The 22,944-nt window shown below is 37.6% G+C and overlaps 1 protein-coding gene across 1 annotated transcript in view; it reads left to right on the forward strand.

Annotated features, from left to right (window-relative positions):
* Positions 1–22,944, forward strand: part of Naprt (nicotinate phosphoribosyltransferase) — a 145,861-nt gene that overhangs the window by 76,171 nt on the left and 46,746 nt on the right. The window contains exons 3-6 of the mRNA XM_068365002.1: positions 8,715–8,841; positions 16,008–16,091; positions 19,130–19,257; positions 21,659–21,777. Of these exons, the coding sequence (XP_068221103.1) occupies positions 8,715–8,841; positions 16,008–16,091; positions 19,130–19,257; positions 21,659–21,777 (458 nt within the window). The remainder of the gene's footprint in view (positions 1–8,714; positions 8,842–16,007; positions 16,092–19,129; positions 19,258–21,658; positions 21,778–22,944) is intronic.

The raw sequence follows: 22,944 nt of genomic DNA on the forward strand, positions 1-22,944 counted from the left end.
CAAATTTAATGTTATAATGGGTTCATATCACAACAACTTAATATTATTATTTATTAAGCTACAACCCTAGTTGGAAAAGCAGAATGCTATAAGCCCAGGGGGCTCCAACAGGGAAAATAGCTCAGTGAAGAAAGGAAACAAGGAAAACTGAAATATTTCAAGAACAGTATAACATTTAGAATAAATATTTTTCAAGAACTATAACATTTAAAATAAATATTTCTTAAATAAACTATAAAAACTTTAACAAAATATGAAGATAAATAAGATAGAATAGTGTGCCCGAGTGTACCTTCAAGCAAGAGAACTCTAACCCAAGACAGTGGAAGGCCATGGTACTGCTTCCTTTGGTAGTTTTGTTATATCTGTAATTTTTCAATATTAAACTTACCCGATAATCATGTAGCTGTCAACTCCGTTGCCCGACAGAATTCTACGGAAGGGATACGCCAGCGATCGCTATACAAGAGGGGGGTGTACTCACAAGCGCCACCTGTGGCCAGGTACTGCAGTACTTCTTGTTGACACCACTTCAATTTTTCCTCTGTCGTGCTTCCGGCAAGACGTTCATGGATACGCTTATAATTTTGGAGTCTTGTTCACGGTTTTTGGTGAAGTATTGCTCTAAGATTTCAGCTTTCGCTATTCAGGAAGTTTTATTATTAGCTTAGCTAGCTTTTGGAATTAATTTGATTAATTATGGTGACGAAGAGAGTATGAACTCTCTTTCACCTTTAAATGGCCGACCCTTCCCTTAGACGGAAGTGTTGGTGTCTAAGAGAGTATAGACTCTCTTTCTTTATTTTGCTCACAAAAGTTATAGATTTATTTTATATCTCTCCGCCATTTATAGGCCTCTTCGATTAACTTCCTTTTTTATAAAATTATTAAATTAATTTTTATATTTGTTTATATTCGACCTTTCCTAATAGTAGGCGGTCTTTTCTTGTACCGAAGTTAATTAACATTGAGCCCGTCATTTCGGTTTTACCTGTTAACATATTATGCTATTTTAATGTTTTTGAAAGAATTTCCTTGATAGTCTCGTACTGTTTCAAAGTTGAACTAACGTTTTGTTTTGTCTCTGCAGTTGTTGACGTTCAGAACGTTCAACTTGCGCTCTATCGTTACGATAGAGAGAGAATTTTCACGGTGTCACGTTGCAGTAAGAGTAAACCGTTTATAACGTTTTGTTCATTCTTTCTTAGCTTAATGGTTTTAATTCTAATAAAGGAACTTTTTATTTGGGAAATCTTTCAGTTTTTTTCCTTTAACAATAATATGTTTTAACGAGTATATATGATTGGGCTCTTCTCTCAGGTTCTAAGTCAAGAGAGAGAGAGAGAGAGAGATAGAGACGGAGGGAGAGAGAGCTGGATAAACGTTTCGTTCAAGCGAGTAACGTTGTTATCGTTTTTGCTCTTCTCCCTAGTCTCTTTAGGGGAAGAAGGTAAACGTTTCTAGAGTTTATTCTTGTTCTCAAGCTTTATGCGGTGAGAGATTTTAAACGTAGTTTATTTGATCTAGTGTTTAGTCTCTTTCCAGCCACTGAATTATTTATCTTTCATTAGATTTTTCTGTTACATTGTAATTCTGTTTTCGCAATTACTAACTTTTAAAGAAGGATAGAATTGCGTGTTTCAGGTACAAACCACTTAAAGTTTCGAGTTCAGTGAAATAAGTGCAAACAGAAATTCAAAAGTGATAAGTGATTAGCGCAAAGTGTGTCAGTGTTGTGCGTGAGGGTACTTCTTGCGTGCCAGTCGTCCTCCCAGTCCGGGACCTCTTGCAAGCTCCCAAGCCCAGGGGAGAAGCAATGTCGAAGGGCAAAAGGGTTCGGCAGGCCTTGATCGGCGCACAGAAGTATCCTCTTTGGTTGCGGGCGTGTCTTACAGAGACCGTCACTCCCACCCGCAGACGATTGAGCCCTTATTTTACTCGTCTGCAGAAGAAATTTCGGGGAGATAACGCTGGACTCAGGTCTCAAGACCTCTTAAACGTAAAGTCCAGACCTCTAGAGTTCAACAACCCGGATGCAGTCATTGGGTTAGCTCTGACTCTCCGCAGTCATCAGGTGACTGCACACCTCCTAAGAGAGGTAAGGTGATGCCGCAACAGACCTCATCTTCTGTTAAGGCTTTGCCTCAGCAGACCTTAGCGTCTGCCGACCCCAAGATGACTTTGCTGCAGTCCATGCAGTCACAGCTTGCGGTCTTAATGCGTGAGTGTCAGGCTGAGAAGGTTACACCTCCTCCTGCGATCGCTCCGCCTCACCGCAGTCCAGTCTGCCAGGCGTACGATGTTGAGGTTCCTCAGGATACCTTACCGCGTACTGAGTTGCCAGTTACCAGCGGTGTGCAGCAACCTCCGCCTTCCTTAAGGCAACCTCAGCAATGGGAGCAGGAATCTTATGCCTTACTTCCTCCGCTTCCACTTGCGGTTCCACCAGCGAGGCAACAATCTCTTGAGGTACGACAACCCAACCCTCCTCAAGGCAAGAGCCTCAACTCCTTAGGCTAGCACCTCAGGAACCTCAACTCGCGAGACAAGAACTGCGTTCTGCGCAGCCGCTACCTCAACTCTCGCAGCTCACACCTCAGGAACCTTAACTCGTTCCTCAGGAACCTGCTACTGCGCATCCGCAACCCTTACAGCAAGCGCAACTCTTGAGGCAGCAACCTCATGCTATGAGTCAGCCACCTCAACGCATGCATCTGCCACTTTCTCCTCAACTTGAGCCTCTTCCCATTCAACTTGGGAATAACAAATGACAATAATAACACCTCATTACTTTCATAACTTGCATTTGTAATCATATACATGTATGCCTACACAAACATTATGATAATGGAGGTTATTTGTATTACTTATATAAAAATATATATGTATTCCTTGCAATATATTTTTAACAAAATCGCAAAATATGGCAAAAATATCTTCAAAACAAAAATGAATCATGAGTTATGAATGTAAGGTAAATATTATGTTGATATTAAACCCCATGCAAGCATGCATGAAGTAATGCAGTGTTGCCAACAGGGCGAGTTTCCCTTTCCTGAGGTGAAGTAGATTATAGTACATTTAGTGTAGCTTAATTCTACGATTATCATGCCGGCTATCAAATTCATCAACAAAACAGTCTAAATCAATTCCCTCGGCACGTGCACTTTCAATGGACGGTAATGCGATATTACTCACTCTAGCACTGGTCATGGAATTTCTGAGAAATGTTACACGCCATGCAACACGCTCTGCTTACCTTACAGCATGCTCTACATACAGCATGCTCTGCATACAGCATGCTCTGCATACAGCATGCTCTGCATACCTTACCGCATGCTCTGCATACAGCATGCTCTACATACAGCATGCTCTGCATACAGCATGCTCTGCATACAGCATGCTCTACATACAGCATGCTCTGCATACAGCATGCTCTGCATACAACATGCTCTGCATACCTTACCGCATGCTTCTCAGTCATACATCTTTGGTTGTTGCCAACTCACTAGACTGTCAAGCAGTTTCATAACGTTGCCTTCTAGTCTGCTGCTTTTGCACCAGTGAAACCCTCACTGAGAGAACTTAGCTTTTCTCGGATATGGTCCCTGTAGATGAGAAAGTGCTTTTCTCCCTCCTTCTGATATTCCCTTGAGGACTCTGTCATTTGGAGAGGAGCCTTTAGCTGCGTAGCCTCCTATGGACTTTTATTTAAGCATAACATGCTTCCAGGAAAGGTAATGGTTCCACTTCAGTCGCTAACCCCGTCTGTTACCACACCTGCTCCCATAGACCTTGAGCTGTGTTGCAAGACATGCAGTCCAAGCTTAGTCCTTGTTAGAGGATTTTTTGTTTACGGAGTCAGTGTGTCACTGGGAAGACGTTCAACAACCAGCAGAAGTGACTTGTTGTGACGCAGTGCGGCAACCTCAGCAACCCGATAAGGAGTTGTCTGTACGACCCAGACAGTCTAGACAGCTTCGGGTTGTCACTGTACTTCCTCGCTTCCCCATGGTTGACAGTTCACAGACTGTGCAGCAGTACCATGATCTTGTGTCCGGCTCCGTCAGACGACTGGCTTTTAAGAGCTCCCACAAGTCGTCGCTGTCTGGAGATTCTCAGATGGACTATGGATCTGACCAAGGAACTGGGCCTCCTGGTCAATTTTGAGGAGTCTCAGCTCGTCCCATCCCAGACCATTGTCTCCCTGGGTATGGATCTTCAGAGTCGAGCTTTTCGGGCTTTTCCGTCGGCCCCAAGGATCTTCCAAGCCCTAGAATGCATCCAGAGCATGCTGAGAAGGAACCGATGCTCAGTCAGGTAGTGGATGAGTCTAACAGGGACACTTTCATCGCTGGCCCTGTTCATCGTGTTAGGGAGACTCCACCTCCCCCCCTTCAGTATCATCTAGCTGCTCACTGGATAAAGGACATGACGCTAGAGACGGTCTCAGTTCCTGTTTCCGAAGAGAGGAGGTCTTCTCTCGCGTGGTGTAAGTACAGCTTTCTTCTCAAGGAAGTCTACCTTTGGCTGTTCAGAAACCCGACCGCCGTCTCCTCTCGGACGCATCAGACACGGGCTGGGGTGCGACTTTGGACGGACAGGAATGCTCAGGAACATGGAATCAGGAGCAAAGGACACTTCACATCAATTGCAAGGAGTTGTTGGCGGTTCTTCTGGCCTTGATAACTTCAAGTCCCTCCAGCTTAACAAAGTGGTGGAGGTGGACTCTGACAACACCACAGCCCTGGCTTACATCTTCAAGCAGGGAGGGACTCTTTCGTGAAGTTGTTCTAGATCGCAAGGGATCTCCTCATCTGGTCTAAAGATCGAAAGCTCACGCTGGTAACGAGGTTCATTCAGGGCGGTATGAATGTCATGGCAGATCACCTCAGCCGGAAGGGTCAGGTCATCCCCACAGAGTGGACCCTTCACAAGAATGTTTGCAGCAGACTTTGGGCCCTGTGGGGTCAGCCAACCATAGATCTGTTCGCTACCTCGATAACCTAGAGACTCCTGTTGTATTGTTCTCCGATTCCAGACCCAGCAGCAGTTCACGTGGATGCTTTTCTGCTGGATTGGTTCCATCTCGACCTGTATGCATTCCCGCCGTTCAAGATTGTCAACAGGGTACTTCAGAAGTTCTCCTCTCGCAAAGGGACACGGCTGACGTTGGTTGGCTCCGCTCTGGCCCGCGAGAGAAAGGTTCTTAGAGGTACTGCAATGGCTGGTCGACTTCCCAGGACTCTTCCTCTAGGAGTGAACCTTCTACGTCTACCTCACGTAAAGAAGGTACACCCAAACCTCCACGCTCTTCGTCTGACTGCCTTCATACTTTCCAAAGACTCTCAAGAGCTAGGGGCTTTTCTAAGGAGGCAGCCAGAGCGATTGCCAAAGCAAGGAGAACATCCACTCTCAGAATCTATCAGTCTCAAGGGGAAGTCTTCCGTAGCTGGTACAAGACCAATGCAGTTTCCTCAACCAGTACCACTGTAACCCGGATTGCTGACTTCCTGTTATATCTAAGGAAAGTAAGATCCCTTTCAGCTCCTACGATCAAGGGTTACAGAAGTGTGTTGGCAGCGGTTTTCCGCCACAGAGGCTTGGATCTTTCCATCAACAAAGATCTACAGGACCTCCCTAGGTCTTTTGAGACCTCAAAGGAACGTCGGTTGTCCACTCCAGGCTGGAATCTAGACGTGGTCCTAAGGTTCCTTATGTCATCAAGATTTGAACCTCTCCAATCAGCCTCTTTTTAGGACCTCACATTAAAAACTCTTTTCCTCGTGTGCTTGACAACAGCTAAAAGAGTAAGTGAGATCCACGCCTTCAGCAGGATCATTGTTTTCACATCTGAAACGGCTACATGTTCCTTGCAGCTCGGTTTTTGCTAAACGAGCTTCCTTCACGTCCTTGGCCTAAGTCGTTCGAGATCCCAAGCCTGTCCAACTTGGTGGGGAATGAACTGGAGAGAGTACTTTGCCCAGTTAGAGCTCTTAGGTACTATCTAAAAAGGTCTTAACCTTTACGAGGACAATCAGAAGCCTTATGGTGTGCTATCAAGAAACCTTCTTTTCCAAGTTCTAAGAACTCAGTTTCTTACTATTCAGGCTTCTGATTAGGGAAGCACATTCTCATCTGAAGGAAGAAGACCTTGCTTTGCTGAAGGTAAGGACACATGAAGTAGGAGCTGTGGCTACTTCAGTGGCCTTCAAACAGAGCCATTCTCTGCAGAGTGTTATGGATGCAACCTATTGGAGAAGCAAGTCAGTGTTCGCATCATTCTATCTCAAAGATGTCCAGTCTCTTTACGAGTACTGCTACACCCTGGGACCATTCGTAGCAACGAATGCAGTAGTAGGCGAGGGCTCAGCCACTACATTCCCATAATCCCATAACCTTTTAACCTTTCTCTTGAATACTTTTTATGGGTTGTACGGTCGGCTAAGAAGCCTTCCACATCCTTGTTGATTTGGCGGGTGGTCAATTCTTTCTTGAGAAGCGCCGAGGTTAAAGGTTGTGATGAGGTCCTTTAGTATGGGTTGCAGCCCTTGATACTTCAGCACCTTAGAGTTGTTCAGCCTCCTAAGAGGAACGCTGCGCTCAGTAAGGAAGACGAACTTATTTAAGGCAGAGTAATGGCTCAAGTCGACTTCCTTACCAGGTACTTGTAATTTCATTGTTATTTTGAATAACTGATAATATGAAATACGGGATACTTAGCTTCTTGATATACATGTACACTGGTTTTCACCCACCTCCCTGGGTGTGAATCAGCTACATGATTATCGGGTAAGTTTAATATTGAAAAATGTTATTTTCATTAGTAAAATAAATTTTTGAATATACTTACCCGATAATCATGATTTAATTGACCCACCCTTCCTCCCCATAGAACCAGTGGACCGAGGAAAAATTGAAGTGGTGTCAACAAGAAGTACTGCAGTACCTGGCCACAGGTGGCGCTTGTGAGTACACCCCCCTCTTGTATAGCGATCGCTGGCGTATCCCTTCCGTAGAATTCTGTCGGGCAACAGAGTTGACAGCTACATGATTATCGGGTAAGTATATTCAAAAATTTATTTTACTAATGAAAATAAAATTTTTCCGTTAATAAAGGCAGTGAAGTGATATTGATCAGAAAATTTAAAATATCTTTAATTTAGAACATCTTACTGTATTATATTTTAATGTATACCCAATAGAAGTTCCATATATAAAGTATCAAACTACGAGTGTATCATTAATCATGACTCAAGTCCTTACCCAGTGTATTGGGGAATGTGTTATTGTATTCCTGTTAAGTGATTACAGTTGAAAACATTAAAGTATTCTAGTTTGCTTCATGTGTAAGGTATCATGCATTGTCGTCTTCTAATTAAAGACAAATTTGATTACCATGCAGTATGTTTAAGACTGCCTTTTAGAAGCCAATGGAAGATATTTAATGAATTTCTGATTTTCATACTTCCTTTCAGATTTTTTCTTAAATACAAACACTAATGGGGTGATGTTTTGCAGAGTCCTTACATAAATTATGCTCATGGAAAATTAAAAAGGTGGCAAAGGATATGAATTGGTTATCTTCTTTTGAAATTCTAGTTATATATTGCTTTTAAAAATTGTATTTCAATAATAATTCTTGTGTGGTATATTTGCTGCTAATCAAAGGTTGTGGAATTTGTTTAATTGGCCTTGAAGGATATGATAGATGCACTTTTTAAATAAGTAAGATTAAAAATTCATGGAAAATGAAAACTGGCAGGTAGATCCAAAGCTTAGAGGTGGAGTGGAAAAAAGCATGAAACTATTAATTTAGCAATCGCCAATTTTTCGTCGTTAGATGTGAGAATTAAGTGTCCTTGGATATTATAAGGTTGCCGAAGAGGAGGAGGGACATTCTTCTTAAAGAGCTGTACAAAACTACAGCTAAATGATTAACTGTGAAAGTGACAGAGACACTGTGAAGAGAAAGTAAATAAGACAGTCATTGATCAGATATATTGTCTTTAATATCCACTCTTTGCCTGGCCCTCCCGAATCCAAGGTTGGGTGAAGGGGGGCTTGGGCACTGATCATATGTATATATGGTCAGTTTCTAGGGCATTGTCCTGTTAGAGCACTGTAACTGTCCCTTGCCTCTGCCATTCACGAGCGACCTTTAAACCTTTATCAGGGAATGAAATAAATGTGGTGTACCCCAAACGAAAGAGTAGTATTTATCAATGGGATATCTAATGTCTAACTCTCATAATTGAGAAGATGAAATAAGAGAATCCAAACAAAACAAAATCTTTTTAGAAATAAGATATATTCATTCGAGCTCTGATCACCCCACAAAAATTTAGGGAAATGAGAACACTCAAAGTTCAAGAATTGGATGGTATAGGAAAACGAGGAGCGAGTAGTAATTGTGTCCTGGTAGTGTTTTACTTAAATAAATCTTGAGATATATCATTATAAACTGTCCACAAGATTTGAGTTGTTAGATGTAGAAAGAGCAATTGGTGAATTGAATTTTATCAAGACTAGAAGGTGTGAGAAAATGAATATATAAAGTTGAATCATTGGTAAATCATAAATTGTAGAAAAGGCAGACAGAGGAAAATCAGTGTTAAAGAGGAAGAAGAGAAAGGGCTGTATAGAGTAAACAATTTGACTATCATAAGCAAAAAAGGATGTAATTGAATATTTATACCATTTCTACCTTTCAGATATCGAGTACCTCAAGGTAACCATGCCAGACACAGTGGAACCAGAATTTTTCGAATATCTGGCTAACATTACCACCAGCGATGTCAAGATGTATGCCATTGATGAGGGAAAGGTTGTTTTTCCAAGGTACGGATTAACTGCGTTGCTCGCATTGCAGTCTTTGCTAATGTAGTCCTGTTTGATAGAGTTCGTGTGCTTGTCATGTTGCCCATCACACAAAAGGATCCCGATCCTGGTACAAGCATTGGTAGCTCAGCAGTAGTCACACAGTCACACAAGCAGTCTTTTACACACCCACTTGATCTTTTCTTAAAAACAAACAGCCAGGCACTGTGAATAGGTTCTTCTATGTAAAGCATGGATTTTTGTTTATCATTTTTCCCAGTGAGACATTAAAGTGATAGTGGAAATAAACAAATAAGCAAAAGAAATTAGACACTAATCCTTTTTTAGGTTTAAAACGGAGAATCTCTCCAACTGAGTAGTGAAATGTTAAGTGAGTTTTAGTGTTTGGAGAAAGATTTTTGAAACCCTAGGGAAATTAATTTTCTAAGACAGTATGTCTGTCATCTTAGAAATGAAGATGAAGGGGATTTAGGCAGAAAATAGGATACAAACATTTATTGATTCATTAAGGGAAAATTTGAGTAAACACGTGGAGCCCCTTTACATTAGGGATACATTCATCAAGACGTTTGACCCACTCATCACAGTTTTTTTCTCGTGAGGTTCATTCCATCACGTTCACAAAGGACCTTATTTGAATCTTTTATTTACTGTATAGTACAGTATTTTTTTTTTCCTTCCCCCACCATATGTTTTCTTACTGTTAAATCTATGTACAGTACTTATAGGATGACATTTGTATGTAGCATCTGCATTTATATTTTTGACTAGGAAAATGAATATAATTTAATCTTTACAGTGAATGTTCATTAGAAATTTTGGTTTTATTTTGTACGTTTAAATTCTTTGTGCTGATTTTTATTTCTATTTAAACTTTTTCATTTAAATTTAAATGTAGTTTTAGATAGATTTAAAAAAACTTTTGAAGCAGGAACTTAAAATTTTTATATATTTTGATATTCTGTTGTGCAGTACAGTACAATGTACGGGAGCTCAGCTTCAATGTTCGTCTTTCTTACATACTCATGTGCTGTATTGCACAGTACAGGGTACATACGTACAGTACTGTAAAAATTTATATACCACATGATAAATGAGATGAGATTAGACAGAGTCTAGTCAGATACTTTTTGTTGCAAGAGATAAAACCATTTTCATGACATTTAAAAGACTTAAGGCTCGGCCAGACCAAGCGCGGCTAGCGGGGAGGTTAGCGGCAAGAGGTTCCAGCTGATAATTGAAACCTTAGGTATCTTATGTAGGTGGCCAGACAGGAGTCGCGGGAAGCCTCGCGACTCCTATCTGGCCACCTACATAAGATACCTAAGGTTTCAATTATCAGCTGGAACCTCTTGCCGCTAACCTCCCCGCTAGCCGCGCTTGGTCTGGCCGGGCCCTTACAGTATTGTTCTTTCAAGAGAATTTTTTGATACCAAAAACGTAGATTGAATGAATTTGCTTTGATTTTTGTCTCTCGACACACTCAGACAATGAAGTGAGGCACGGTCATCTCCCTTCCCTTACAAAAAGACTCCCAGTCTCCACCTTCTGCTTCCCCCTTCTTGTCATCCGATTGGCTGGTTCCCTAGTTACGGCTTTATTGGGAAATACTCTTTTATGGGTGAGTAAGGTTTAGAGTGGAATGATATACTCCCAGGAATTTTTTTTTATACACCCTGTTTTTTCTGCATCTCATTTGAATAACCAAAAAGGTACATGTAAATAGAGTAATATTGTACTGTATATACTTTATGAATTAAGAATTACTGCTTGTTATAGCCATCCCAGTATCACCTTTAATTCGTTACCACTGCATGGAAATAAAACCTGTTATTTCAAAAGGGCTTTTAGTATGTGTCATGAAATTTCATCTTATTTGGAAATTACAGCTTTTCTTTTGTTCTTTAATTATTGTATACTATTTGATTATCTCTGATTGTATTCTGTGGCAGTGAGGTTTTTACCTCGTCAAGGGCTCCTTATCGAATCGGCTGTTGTTGTAAAGTAAAGGGATTTGCCAAATCTTACGCGAGGTATAAACACAAATTTCATAACATTCATTGTTGGAATTTAAATGTATATTACATTACTGTATTTTTCTCATGTAGATAGTTTCACCTTTATTATGATTAAAAATTCCTCTTATTTGAATAAATTATTTTGAAGTTACATTGGAAGAATTTATTTAGATTATGTAAACAAAGATTCAAATTGATGATGAAGGCAAATGGGAATGACTTTTCTTGTTCTCTCCAGTTCTCTCGTCTAATATATGTTATTGAGTGTTCCTTCACTTAGTGGCAAAGTGCTGTAGTTGTTATTTTGAACTTTTATTAAACAGATTGATTACTGTATTCCAAATTGACTCGCATATGCTAGGGAACTTTGCATTTGTGATTAAGAAAAGATAAACCCAGACATGATAACCACACTTACACAAGTCAGATTGAGACTGCATTGGATACCAAGAAATTGACACACAAAAAACTACTGTTCTGTTCGAAAAATTGTATGCAAGTGATATTTATGGCTTTATTGTTGCTTATATTGTTAGTAGCATGACATTAGATTTTCATTTTACTTTCATTTATTTAATGGTATTTTATGGAGGAGGGCGATATGTACCTATAGTCCATTTCTTTTAGCGAGGCATATTTGCACCGACTCGCAACGGTGCCCTTTTAGCTCGAAAAAGTTTCCTGGTCGATGATTGGTTGGACAAGATAATTCTAACCAATCAGCGATCAGGAAACTTTTCCGAACTAAAAGGGCACCGTTGCGAGTCGGTGCAAATATGCCTCGCTAAAAGAAATGGACTATAGGTGCTCCCATGGATTCATGTGCTGATTATTCTAGGAATGTCTGAATGAAGAGCTTCGACTAGTGTAATAGGTAATAGAGAATTTTTACCATGATATATGTAAAACCACTGCAATGTTGATTTCATATTCATTCTAAGGTTGCAAATTCAGTCAAAGACAACTGAGCTTGCTCTATATAAGTGCAATTAATAAAGAGGATTTAATGCTCTTATAATAAGAATAAAAGAGTATGTCTTCCAAATTATTAAATTCTAGATTTTGTGCCGAATGCAATGGGAACGAACTCCTATTGGCTAGAGTGGATCCCCGTTAAAAATGAGTGCCATGTAGAGGACTTGATAAGCTCAGGCAAAATAGTAAAAACTTCGGTAACTCTTATTTTTTGGAAATAAAGAAGGTTCTGTTATAATTACTATTACAATATTGTTATGATTATTATTGATATTATTTATTATTATTATTATTATTATTATTATTTTTAGCTAAGCTACAACCCAAGTGGGAGAAGCATGATGCAACAAGCCCTAGGTCTCCAACATAGAAAGAAGCATAGTGAGGAAAGGAAATGTGGAAATAAATAAACTATATTCTATATGAGAAGTAATGAATAAAGAATATAAAAAATCTTAAGATCAGTAACTGTATTAACTCTTTTACCCCCAAAGAACGTACTGGTACGTTTCACAAAACTCATCCCTTTACCCCCATGGACGTACCGGTACGTCCTTGCAAAAAAATGCTAAATTTTTTTTTTTTTTCATATTTTTAATAATTTTTTGAGAAAATTTAGGCATTTTCCAAGAGAATGAGACCAACCTGACCTCTCTATGACAAAAATTAGAGCTGTTAGAGCAATTTAAAAAAAATATACTGCAAAATGTGCTGGGGAAAAAATAACCCCTTGGGGGTTAAGGGTTGAAAATTTCCAAAGAGCCGGGGGGTAAAAGGGTTAAAATAAATCTGTCATATACAGTATAAACTATGAACGGATACTTCTGTCAACCTGTTCCACATGAAAACATTTGCAGCAAATTTGAACTTCTGAAATTCCACCGATTTTATTGGATTGAAGAGTTTCCAGAATTTTTTCAGTATTCCCATTAAACTTATATCCGAGATCCCCTTTTAAATTAGCATTGCCAAAAGCTTCTACTGTACATTTGAAATCCCCAAACCAATAACTGATCTATGAGGGACTGGTTATATTCATTCCACTTTTAAGTTTGAATAAACAGACGTAAGGTTCTCTAATAAAGAGTTACACTTGGCACATAGCACGAGTAAGGAATCATTTGAGTCTTCTACACATTACATACATACATATATATACCAAGGCACTTCCCCCAATTTTGGGGGGTAGCCGACATCAACAAATGAAACAAAAACAAAAAAGGGGACCTCTACTCTCTACGTTCCTCCCAGCCTAACAAGGGACTCAACCGAGTTCAGCTGGTACTGCTAGGGTGCCACAGCCCACCCTCCCCCGTTATCCACCACTGATGAAGCTTCATAATACTGAATCCCCTACTGCTGCTACCTCCGCGGTCATCTAAGGCATCGGAGGAAGCAGCAAGGCCCCTGTGGCCGCGGGGGCATAAAAACAATTAGAATAGCGCCAACGTTATCCCTGCGTGTCGTAAGAGGCGAATAAAAGGGATGGGACGAGGGGGCTGGGAACCCCCTCTCCTGTATCTACATCCTGTGAGACATCAACTTCTACACGGTATTCATTTCAAATAGATAGTTTATTTTTTTGCTGAAATGAGCATATTCACTTTTCCATTTGCATAAAATCTAGGCTACGCAAATTTGGAAGACACCTCTCTATTATTCCTAACAAGGGAATGAGTACCAAGTCACCTACTAACTGCACTAATATGGGGGCAAGATCTACATCCCTCTGACCAATGCTGCAATCTGTAAAGGAATGAGTAATAAAGACTATGATGACTTACAGAGGATGCCGTTTACCTGCTTGTTCATTCCAGTAACAACGAAGGGTATTGAATATGTTATGATAAAAATTTTCTTTTGTTCTTAGAATGAATAACACATGAATCCTGGTACTGGCATTGAAATAATGTGGTGACCAGTAACTATGGCTGCTGGATAATTATTAATGTACAGTAGTGTCTTATACAACATTTGCGTTACTGTACTACAGTAATATGTTCTTTTTAAATGTAAGGGTAAATTACATTTTATCATTAAAAAATCATCTTGAGGTCAACACAAGTAATACTTTGTTAGGTATGTACAAGAAAATAACTTGTATCAATAGGAAATAGTTTTCTTTTGTAATTTTGTGGTGTACTGCTTTGTACTCATATATTAGTCTCTGATTACGTGCATGTTTTCTTGGTACTTTAAGTACATCTGCTTTATAATAGCTTTTTTATGTCTACATTTGTTTGAAAATTTCCTATATGAATGGTTGTGTGATAATTACTATTAAATATTATTGTTAGGATTAAAGTGGTTTTGGTTAACTTCAACTAATATGGTTTATGCATTTTGCTTGATATTGAATTAAGGCAAATTTCAATATGTTTTAGTTTTGGTTTATGATGACCAACTACTTCAAGAAAATGTCTTAATCTTTGGAAAGTTGCAATGTTATGGGTTATTATTAAATCTGTCTATTGGAATTCACAAATAGAATCATTTATTGATGGTTTAAAAATTATGTACACTTAATTTACTTGACCTTGTAAGCATGGCAACATCATTAGGAAAGGTCTTACTAAGAAACTTGTCCAATTCTAGTTAATTGTACCTCAACTCCTATTTGACAGGGTAATGACTATGCAGAACCAGAAAAAGCATTCTTCTTCTTCTATGTAATGTGTACGAGTTGAATTCCACCCTAATTTGGTTTTGTCATCACTACCATTTTTCTAGGTGTTCTGTCTCTTCACTCCTTATCTTATCCATTTATATCTCTTGTCTTTTTCTTTCCCTCTGGTTCTGCTTTTCTGCAAAACTAGAGCTTTCCAAATCCTCGTCTTGCATCATGTTCCAAAAGACATCCTCTTCCACCAAACCTCTTCTCTCCATGTCATCCTTCACTTTATTTCGCCATCTAATTCTCTCTCCCTCGTGATCCTTCCTAACAGGTTCCTCCCACTCTCTCCCCACCATCCATCCTCAACTCATGCTTACACCATCTCAGTCGGGACACTCTCATCACCTCTGTAATTTTTACTTTCCATTCTTCTATTTCATCAATTTCCACTCTTTAAAGCAGTGATATTCCCATAATCCACCCCTGCATTCTCATCTCTGTTCTCTCAAGCTTTGCATCCTCGTTTTGTCTTGGACCTCACGTTCCTGATCTATTTATTAACACCGGTTTTATTACTGTGCTATAGATCTTGACTTTTAGCTTGATTGGCATTTTCTTATCACATATCACTCCTATTGCTACCTCCCTCCTTCAACTTCAGCCTGACATCCTCCCTCCTGGCTTGTAGTAGATCCTAAGTATCTAAATTGTCCCATCTGTTTTATAACCGAGTCTCTACTTTCATGCATAGCTGTCCTGTCCCTACCTTCCTTACTGCTCACCATAGCTAAAGTCTTATCCACATTTACTCTCAAGCCACCCTTCTCCAAAGTCTATTGCCTTTCTACACCCCTTCTTTGTAAGTCTTCCACATTTTCAATGATAATCATCAAATCATCTGCATACAGCAACATCCACAACTCTTCATTTCTGATCTCTTTGACCAGCACAAATGCAAATTGGCTTAATGCTGATCCATAGTGTAATCCAACACTAACCTCAATGGCTTTTGTTTCCCCAACAGCTGTTATTACTTTGTCCTTCTTCTTTTGTACCTTGTCTCTACCATTCTAACCAACTTCTCCAAGACTTTCCTCTCCCTCAAGCACCAAAACATAATTTCTCTTGGTATTCTATCATAAGCCTTTTATAGATCAATAAAAGCACAGAAGAGCTGGTTTCCCTCTAGCCTCTTTTTCTGTAGTTGCCTTACTATAAAGATGGCATCCACAGTCCCTCTCCCTCTCATGAATCCATACTGTAGTTTCCCAATCTTTACAATCTCTCTCGACCTCTCATCTAGTACCCTCTCAAAGACTTTCAAACCATGCTCTATTAGTTTAATTCCTCTGTAGTTACCACAACCCATGACCGGTATATAGTACTGTAAATCATAAGAAATTAGTGTTCCCTAGGTTTTGTTTGATGTTTGCTTGTAGTCTGTAAATTTAGTATTTTTATTGTTTACAGTTGTTCATATTGGTTATTTTATTCTTAGATTACCAGGAAATACTGAATGAGAGTAATATTCATATTCATGCTTCTGAATCTTTTTCCAGAGTGCCACTAATCGTCTTAGAGGGTCCCCTAATTGTGATTCAGCTCCTTGAAACAACTTTGCTAACTCTTGTGAATTATGCCAGGTACTGTAACTAAACCTTTGTTCTTTTTGTACTGAATATTAACATTGTATGCCTGTAAACACATCTTCATTTTTACTAGAAGGTTGAAACAGGCTACTTTGAAAGTGAAATGGTTCATTATTAACTAGATTTACTACTACTTAATAATGGTAATCAATTTGTTCCTAGCCTTTCAATTGACAATTCTTGTGGATTCCACCTTTTGCTGCATGACTGCCCAAACTTGTACAATAATTCTATTTATTTAATTCTTAGAATAACTTGAAAAAAATAAATATTGATTATTCATCCTTCACAAGTAACAACTACAATGAACCTAACAAGATTTATGACCAAAGTCTGATTTCCACAGCACTAAATCTATCTCAAGAACCTATCTTTATCTCATGATAAGTGGATTGTGAGTACAATACTCTGGTACTTCTGGTATACAAACTGAACATTTAACGAATGACCACAACTTGGGTTGCCCAATCCCTTTCATACAAGCATCTGCCCTTGGCTTAGTACCTGCATATCCACCCTCTCTTTACAGAGAGAATTTATGACAATAAGAAAGTCTCTGGTTCAGTTCATTGTGGCTTCAGTTGGAGTGATTTCATACTGCTTATATCCATATTATTTATCGGATGAATACCTAATGATTAATTTAGATTGAAATGAAAATAAAATTTAAACCTTACGTATTTTAAATGGTCTGCTAAAGACCATAAATATGTAAATAAAATAGTTTTATGAAGGAAACTTAACATAGTGTGAGAGATAGAGGTGAAGGATTCAGAAAATAAACTTGAAATTGTAGAATTTGATAAATTTCTTACTTGCAAATTGTTCCTTTTCTTCTGGATCAGTTAATATATTGCTGTACTATCATCATTATATGTGCAGTCAGTGCTGATGATTGGTCATTCATTATTTCAGTTGTCATCCAAAATCTTAAGTTTACTCTCAAGTATAGTATAGTAAAGTGTAAAATCACTTGAATGATGTCGAGGTTCACAATAATTGGGTTAAGCTAAGGAAATAAGCATAAATTTTAGTTGTTAAGATATATTACACTGAAATAAAATCTAGATATGTGGGCAGATATAAGAGAAGTTACCAAAAAATAGAATAAAAACTGAAACACACTGAAAAGAATGGTTTCATGCGTGGTTTTATGGGAAAGGTTGCTAGAAATAGGATTAAAACAAATTATTTTCATTACGAGGAAAGTGATTCTGTCTCATGAAAATCCAGTTATAATTTGTCACAGATAATGATGCCATATGACATCAATGATTCCTCTGGAAAATTGAAAATGAAAAACTGGTCTTGTATGATTTGGAAGACCTCGGAAAACAAAATGTGTCCCAGAGCAAAAATATTGAAGCTATATAATAATAGCTAGTATAGCGTCCTTCTGTCGTGCTTTATTGAGGTTGCAGTTTTTAAATAAACTCGTTAAAGATTTTCATTACCAAAGGGGTTAAATGATATTGAAATGAATACTGTACCAGCTTTTTTTCAAAACTCATGGCTTATTCAGCGGATATCACTCTGATATTCATCAAACCTGAATCACAGATTTAAATTGAGTGTAACATAATTTGTACAGCAGGGTTCACTTAATAATTATTTTCCTGCACATAATTGCTATATGCTTTTGCAATTATGATTGCAGCTCAGGCTATAACTAAATTTATAATGAGGATACAGTAATATTCAATTCTGAATGAGGTAAATGTAATATTCATTCAAAGACTGTTCCTCCAATTAATTCATAAAGAAATCTTGATGCCACTGATTAGTTTTTAACAAATTTCATAATTAAATCAACTGATAAATGAATCCCTATCTCTTTTCACACATTGGTAATGAATTGTAAAGTGCTTTAGTGATTAGAAACACCATTTGCATTGTTTATAGCTAAACTCACGATGTATAGAAGGTTAGTTACTCTTAATAGAAGGGTTGGTGAATTGAAGGGTAAAATTATGTCCAGCAAATGTATTATGTAAACTTGAAATAATTTTTATGAAACCTGAATGTCGTAAGTTATCAATAAAATTTTGTAAAGAAGTCATTAAAGGAGTTGTAATTTCTGGGATACAAGGTGTACAGTATACTGTGTTGTATTAAAAAATCTTCTTATTGAGAAAAAATATAGAACCATAAATTTATAATATTCTAAATACAATATCTTTTACCACAGAAGGAAATAGAGATCATGATACTAGAGATATCTAAGATGTGTAAGTAAATGTCTGTAAAATTTTAGCAGAAAATTAAAATTTATAAGTATCTAAAATGAAGGAGAATTTTTAGTCTGTACCTCTGAATCTGGACAATAATTGATGTGTTATTTATAATAAAACTTACTAGGGAAGAAATTTGCATATGGAATATGAACTTGCCTCTTTTTTGTAGTCTTGCTTCTGATGGAGATATTTCCTTTGATATAAACGATAACTTCCACTGGCAGAATCATGTTTATTGCAATATCACAATCATTTATGGACCAACAAACTTATCAAATTAATTCCAGAAAGCTGTAGAAATTCTGTATGCTCAGTTAAGGAAAGATCCGAGTAATTAATGATTATCAAACTATTTCTGATAAGCTGCTCATGGAAATTAATGGAAAGTATGACGAGGGAGATTACTTGCATTGCAAAATAATGTTCTGGTATTAGAAATCTACTTAATAGTTTGTATTATATTTCAATTATTAACACTGCAATTATTTAGAGATTATACTGTACAGTTATACAAATGATTATACGTACATACATACATATACCAAGGCACTTCCCCAATTTTGGGGGGTAGCCAACATCAACAAATGAAACAAAAATAAAAAGAAATAATAAAAGGGGACCTCTCCTCTCTACGTTCCTTATAGTAGAAAAATATGGTATAAAGCACCAATAAAATTACAAGGGTCATGAAGAAAATGAGGTATTAGCTTTATTGTAGTTGGTGATATTTCTGCATTTTAAAATATATTATGAGCGTTTTCCTTGTGTTGTTGCTTATGTTAATTATCTTCTTACCAGTCTAGTTGCAACGAATGCCGCTCGATATAGAATGGCTGCTGGTCGAAAGATGAACCTCCTCGAGTTTGGTTTGAGAAGAGCTCAGGGACCTGATGGTGGACTGTCTGCTTCTAAGTATGCATATGTAGGTGAGTACTTCACTGTTGGAAGCTCAATATTTTCACTGGTTCCTTTTTTGGGGGGGTTCAGTTCTCAATTGAGAGAATATTTCTTAAAGTGTGCCTGGTGCAAGAAGAGTCAATTTTGTTTTTTCTTCTGTCGTATCCCATTATAACATCTCTACATTTGTTCTGCCTTCTACTTTTTGTTTATTCTCTTTGATCTCTTCCTACCAAGCTGTCTACTTTCTTTAAAGTAACCTTTCTACAGTTGTCATCATGAAAACAACATTTCAGGTAAGCCCTGTGAGGCACAGTTATGATATTGTGGTTTAAACAGTTCTCATCATTAATAAAGCTATAGCAATAATAATTTAGATTGAATGTTATATCTAGATACTCTATGGGAGGCGCAAGTAATAGGCACTACTCCTGTGTGGAAGTTTATTGCAAGGCCTCCTAATTGTAAAGGGGGTCCAGGACCACTGCCCTTCACTCCAATCTCTTAGTGCAGACAGAGTTGATCATAGATATAACAACATTCGATTCAATAATATTATTATCAGTGACATGATACATATTTATCTTACATGACTCCCAACCTATGCATTAATACAAAAGACAGTTATACTAAAAAATCAAAATTAAGAGACAAGCATAAAAGAACAAGAACAGGCAAAATGACAAATCGTCTAATAATTAATTTGTCAAAGCAAAATTTAACAGTAATTCAACGAACAAAATACACTTAATTTTCCACTCCCATAGTCCTTCATTTAAGCTGGGCATTTGGATGCCCTTGAACTACATCTATCAGGAGGTTGAGCCCTGCCATGAACAGCATCTACCTCCTGATCCTGGGTATGTAACACTACCCTGGTCAGTTCTATAGTTGGGCGTTGGCTCTTTGCTGTTATGTATTTCAAGTGACGGCAATTTCTCCTTGACAATCTCCCATATACTGCATATATAGTGGGATTCTTTCCATTGCCACCTCTAATCAATCCCACATCTTACTGGCTACACCCTGTACAAGGACCTGGTTGCCTACTTGTAGATATGGCAAATCATGATTCCTTCTCTTTCTGCAAAGTTTTGATCATAGCCTTTCTCCTGTATTGTTGTCATCAGTGGTTATCCCAAAGTAAGAATTCATTTGCCATTGGGATAGAGTCCTGTAACTGCCTCCCTTAGGTTAATTGCACTGGGGACTTTATTACATCTAGGGTAATTTTTCTTTATTGCTTAAGAGCCTTTGCTCTGGCATCAGTGTCTAGGTTACCATCACCCCGAACATTGTCCCTTATCATACATTTCGTAAAGCACACAGCCTCCTCAGCTCAGCTATTTGCTTGAGGGTATAGGTATTTCTAAATAATTATTTCTTTTATAAATGATCCCATTGCTTTAATATAGCCTTTGGATTGGTTGCAATCTCTAAAAATATCATAGAAGAAGCAAAGTCCCTTCCTTCATCTAAGTAGGCACTAGGCACCCATGCCCCTTATTTCCCATGGTAGGGAAAACTAGTTATTTTCTGCATAGTTTGAACCAACTGCAACCAGGAGGGAACAGTGAGGTAGGCCCTTTTTTGTAAACACTTAAGTTTGTATGTGAAAACATAATTTTATTTGTAAGAATATGTCTTGTCATCTAAAACTAATTACTTTATGGTGGTTGGAAAAGTTGTTTTTGCAAGATTCACTCATTGCCCAGAAATTTGTTGTGTAGAAGCTTTCAAGTCATTAGGGGCTTGGACTCATGACACTGTCGGGTGAAAGGGATTACAGTAGGCACAACAAGTTTTTTTAAAGTTAACAAGGAATCCATGACAAGGATAGTGCCTTGTCAGTAAGGTCATGAGTTGTACTCGATGTATGATGTATGCAGGTTTCAACCTGATGACAGATCAGCGCTAACCAAGATAGCAAGGCATGGACGAGGGATCATACTGTAGGTATCTACCGTGCCAGGTCAGGGAATAGTATTATGAAGATGAATTTTGCATTTCATCCTATTCAGGTTCAGTAACTTTTTGACTCAGGCTATTTAAAAAATAATTGGTATACTGAATCGTTCATTCCAGTATAGATTTTTTCACAAGTATTGAGTGTATCATTATTTCCCTGTGGAAATTTACTTCTTACTGTGTATTCCACACAAGGTACAAGTGAGGTTCTTTTCAATGTCTCATATTAAAATTTTTGTTTTATCTCTTGCTTCAAGTTTCTAGTCTTTGAAGATATAATATTCAGGTCGACATAATGAAGAGCTAAGAATCTGAATCATTAGTGATGACTTATTGCTACAGTTCTTAATTATAGGAAATTCTCTCACAATATTTTTTTTAGTTTTCTGAAACTGTATTTGTGCCATCACTGTTAGCATTATTTCTGTAGGACCTATAATCTTTCAATACTTTTTCTTTCAGGTGGTTTTGATGGTACCAGTAATGTTTTAGCTGGAAAACTGTACAACATTCCAGTGAAGGGCACCCATGCACATTCCTATGTATCCTCATATTCTAGTCTAAGGGACTTGGAAAATGAGGTATGTAATGGCAGGAAACTTAAAATAGCCTTTCAGGGGATTCACTGTAGTTTTTCTTCTATATCTTGAGTTGTACATTGAGGAAATAGGGGTGATTACATGTTGTAAAACTGATTATACAGGTCCACCATTGAAAATCCCCTATTAATCTAGGAATAATTACGGGATACAATCAAAATTAGCTAATTAAAATAGATTTTTTGACACTAGCATTATTGAGGCTTTATGATTGCTAAATTGTTAATATTACACTTGCATTTGGCTATTTCTTTAATTCCCTTAAATGAACTGTAAGAAAAGACAGAATTCCCCACCACCATACAATATCTCTTCAATTAAAAGTAAGATTAAACTAACAAAATATATGAACTTCTTTTGAGTTCATTCACAACTCTGCTCAAAGAATGTTTATGCATATCATGTATGGATGCAATAGTATGTGATACATTATTACACTATACATTACTGCATAATATCAAGATGAAAATGGCAGTAGGCTAGGACAAGACTTAGAACCAACAAGAAACTATTGAAATAAAGTATGCTTAGTTGGAAGAAACCAAAGGCTAAGTTGATAAAGACCTCTTATAAAGATATTTGTAAATTACACTTAGCAGAACTAGAATACAGAACAAAAGCACGGAAGGTAGCAAATCCCAATACACAGTAGTGCATCATTTATGTCTCTCTCTCTCTCATGTGTGCATATTTTCAGATGTTTTTATATTCTCGTGTTTTGACCACACTATATATGTAAAAGTTATTCTAATCATAAAGGACATCTATTTAGTCTGACCATATTTCTTTGGCACTGGTTCACATTAAATTTCCTTAATATTGCAGTGATTTCATGTGAAAATTTTCATCATAGTGACGTACCCCTCTCTCATGTAACCTCATGTTAGGCTACTCTGCCAGACAAACAAAGTTGATACAATACTAAACGAAGTTTATACAATGCTATTTGTCTTTCTATAAATTCAATTGTTGGTATTTTTAGAACATTCTTTGTAATTAAAGAGTAAGTGTGATTGCATTTTAGTTTAAAGTTCATTACTTAACATAAAATTTACTAAATTAGATTAAAATATTGGATTTGAAAAAAATAAAAACAATTCTTTATAATATTGAAAAAAATATCAGAGGTTAAATGTCAAACTGCAAATA

The sequence above is a fragment of the Palaemon carinicauda genome, chromosome 42, assembly GCF_036898095.1.
Source record: "Palaemon carinicauda isolate YSFRI2023 chromosome 42, ASM3689809v2, whole genome shotgun sequence".
NCBI lineage: Eukaryota > Metazoa > Arthropoda > Malacostraca > Decapoda > Palaemonidae > Palaemon > Palaemon carinicauda.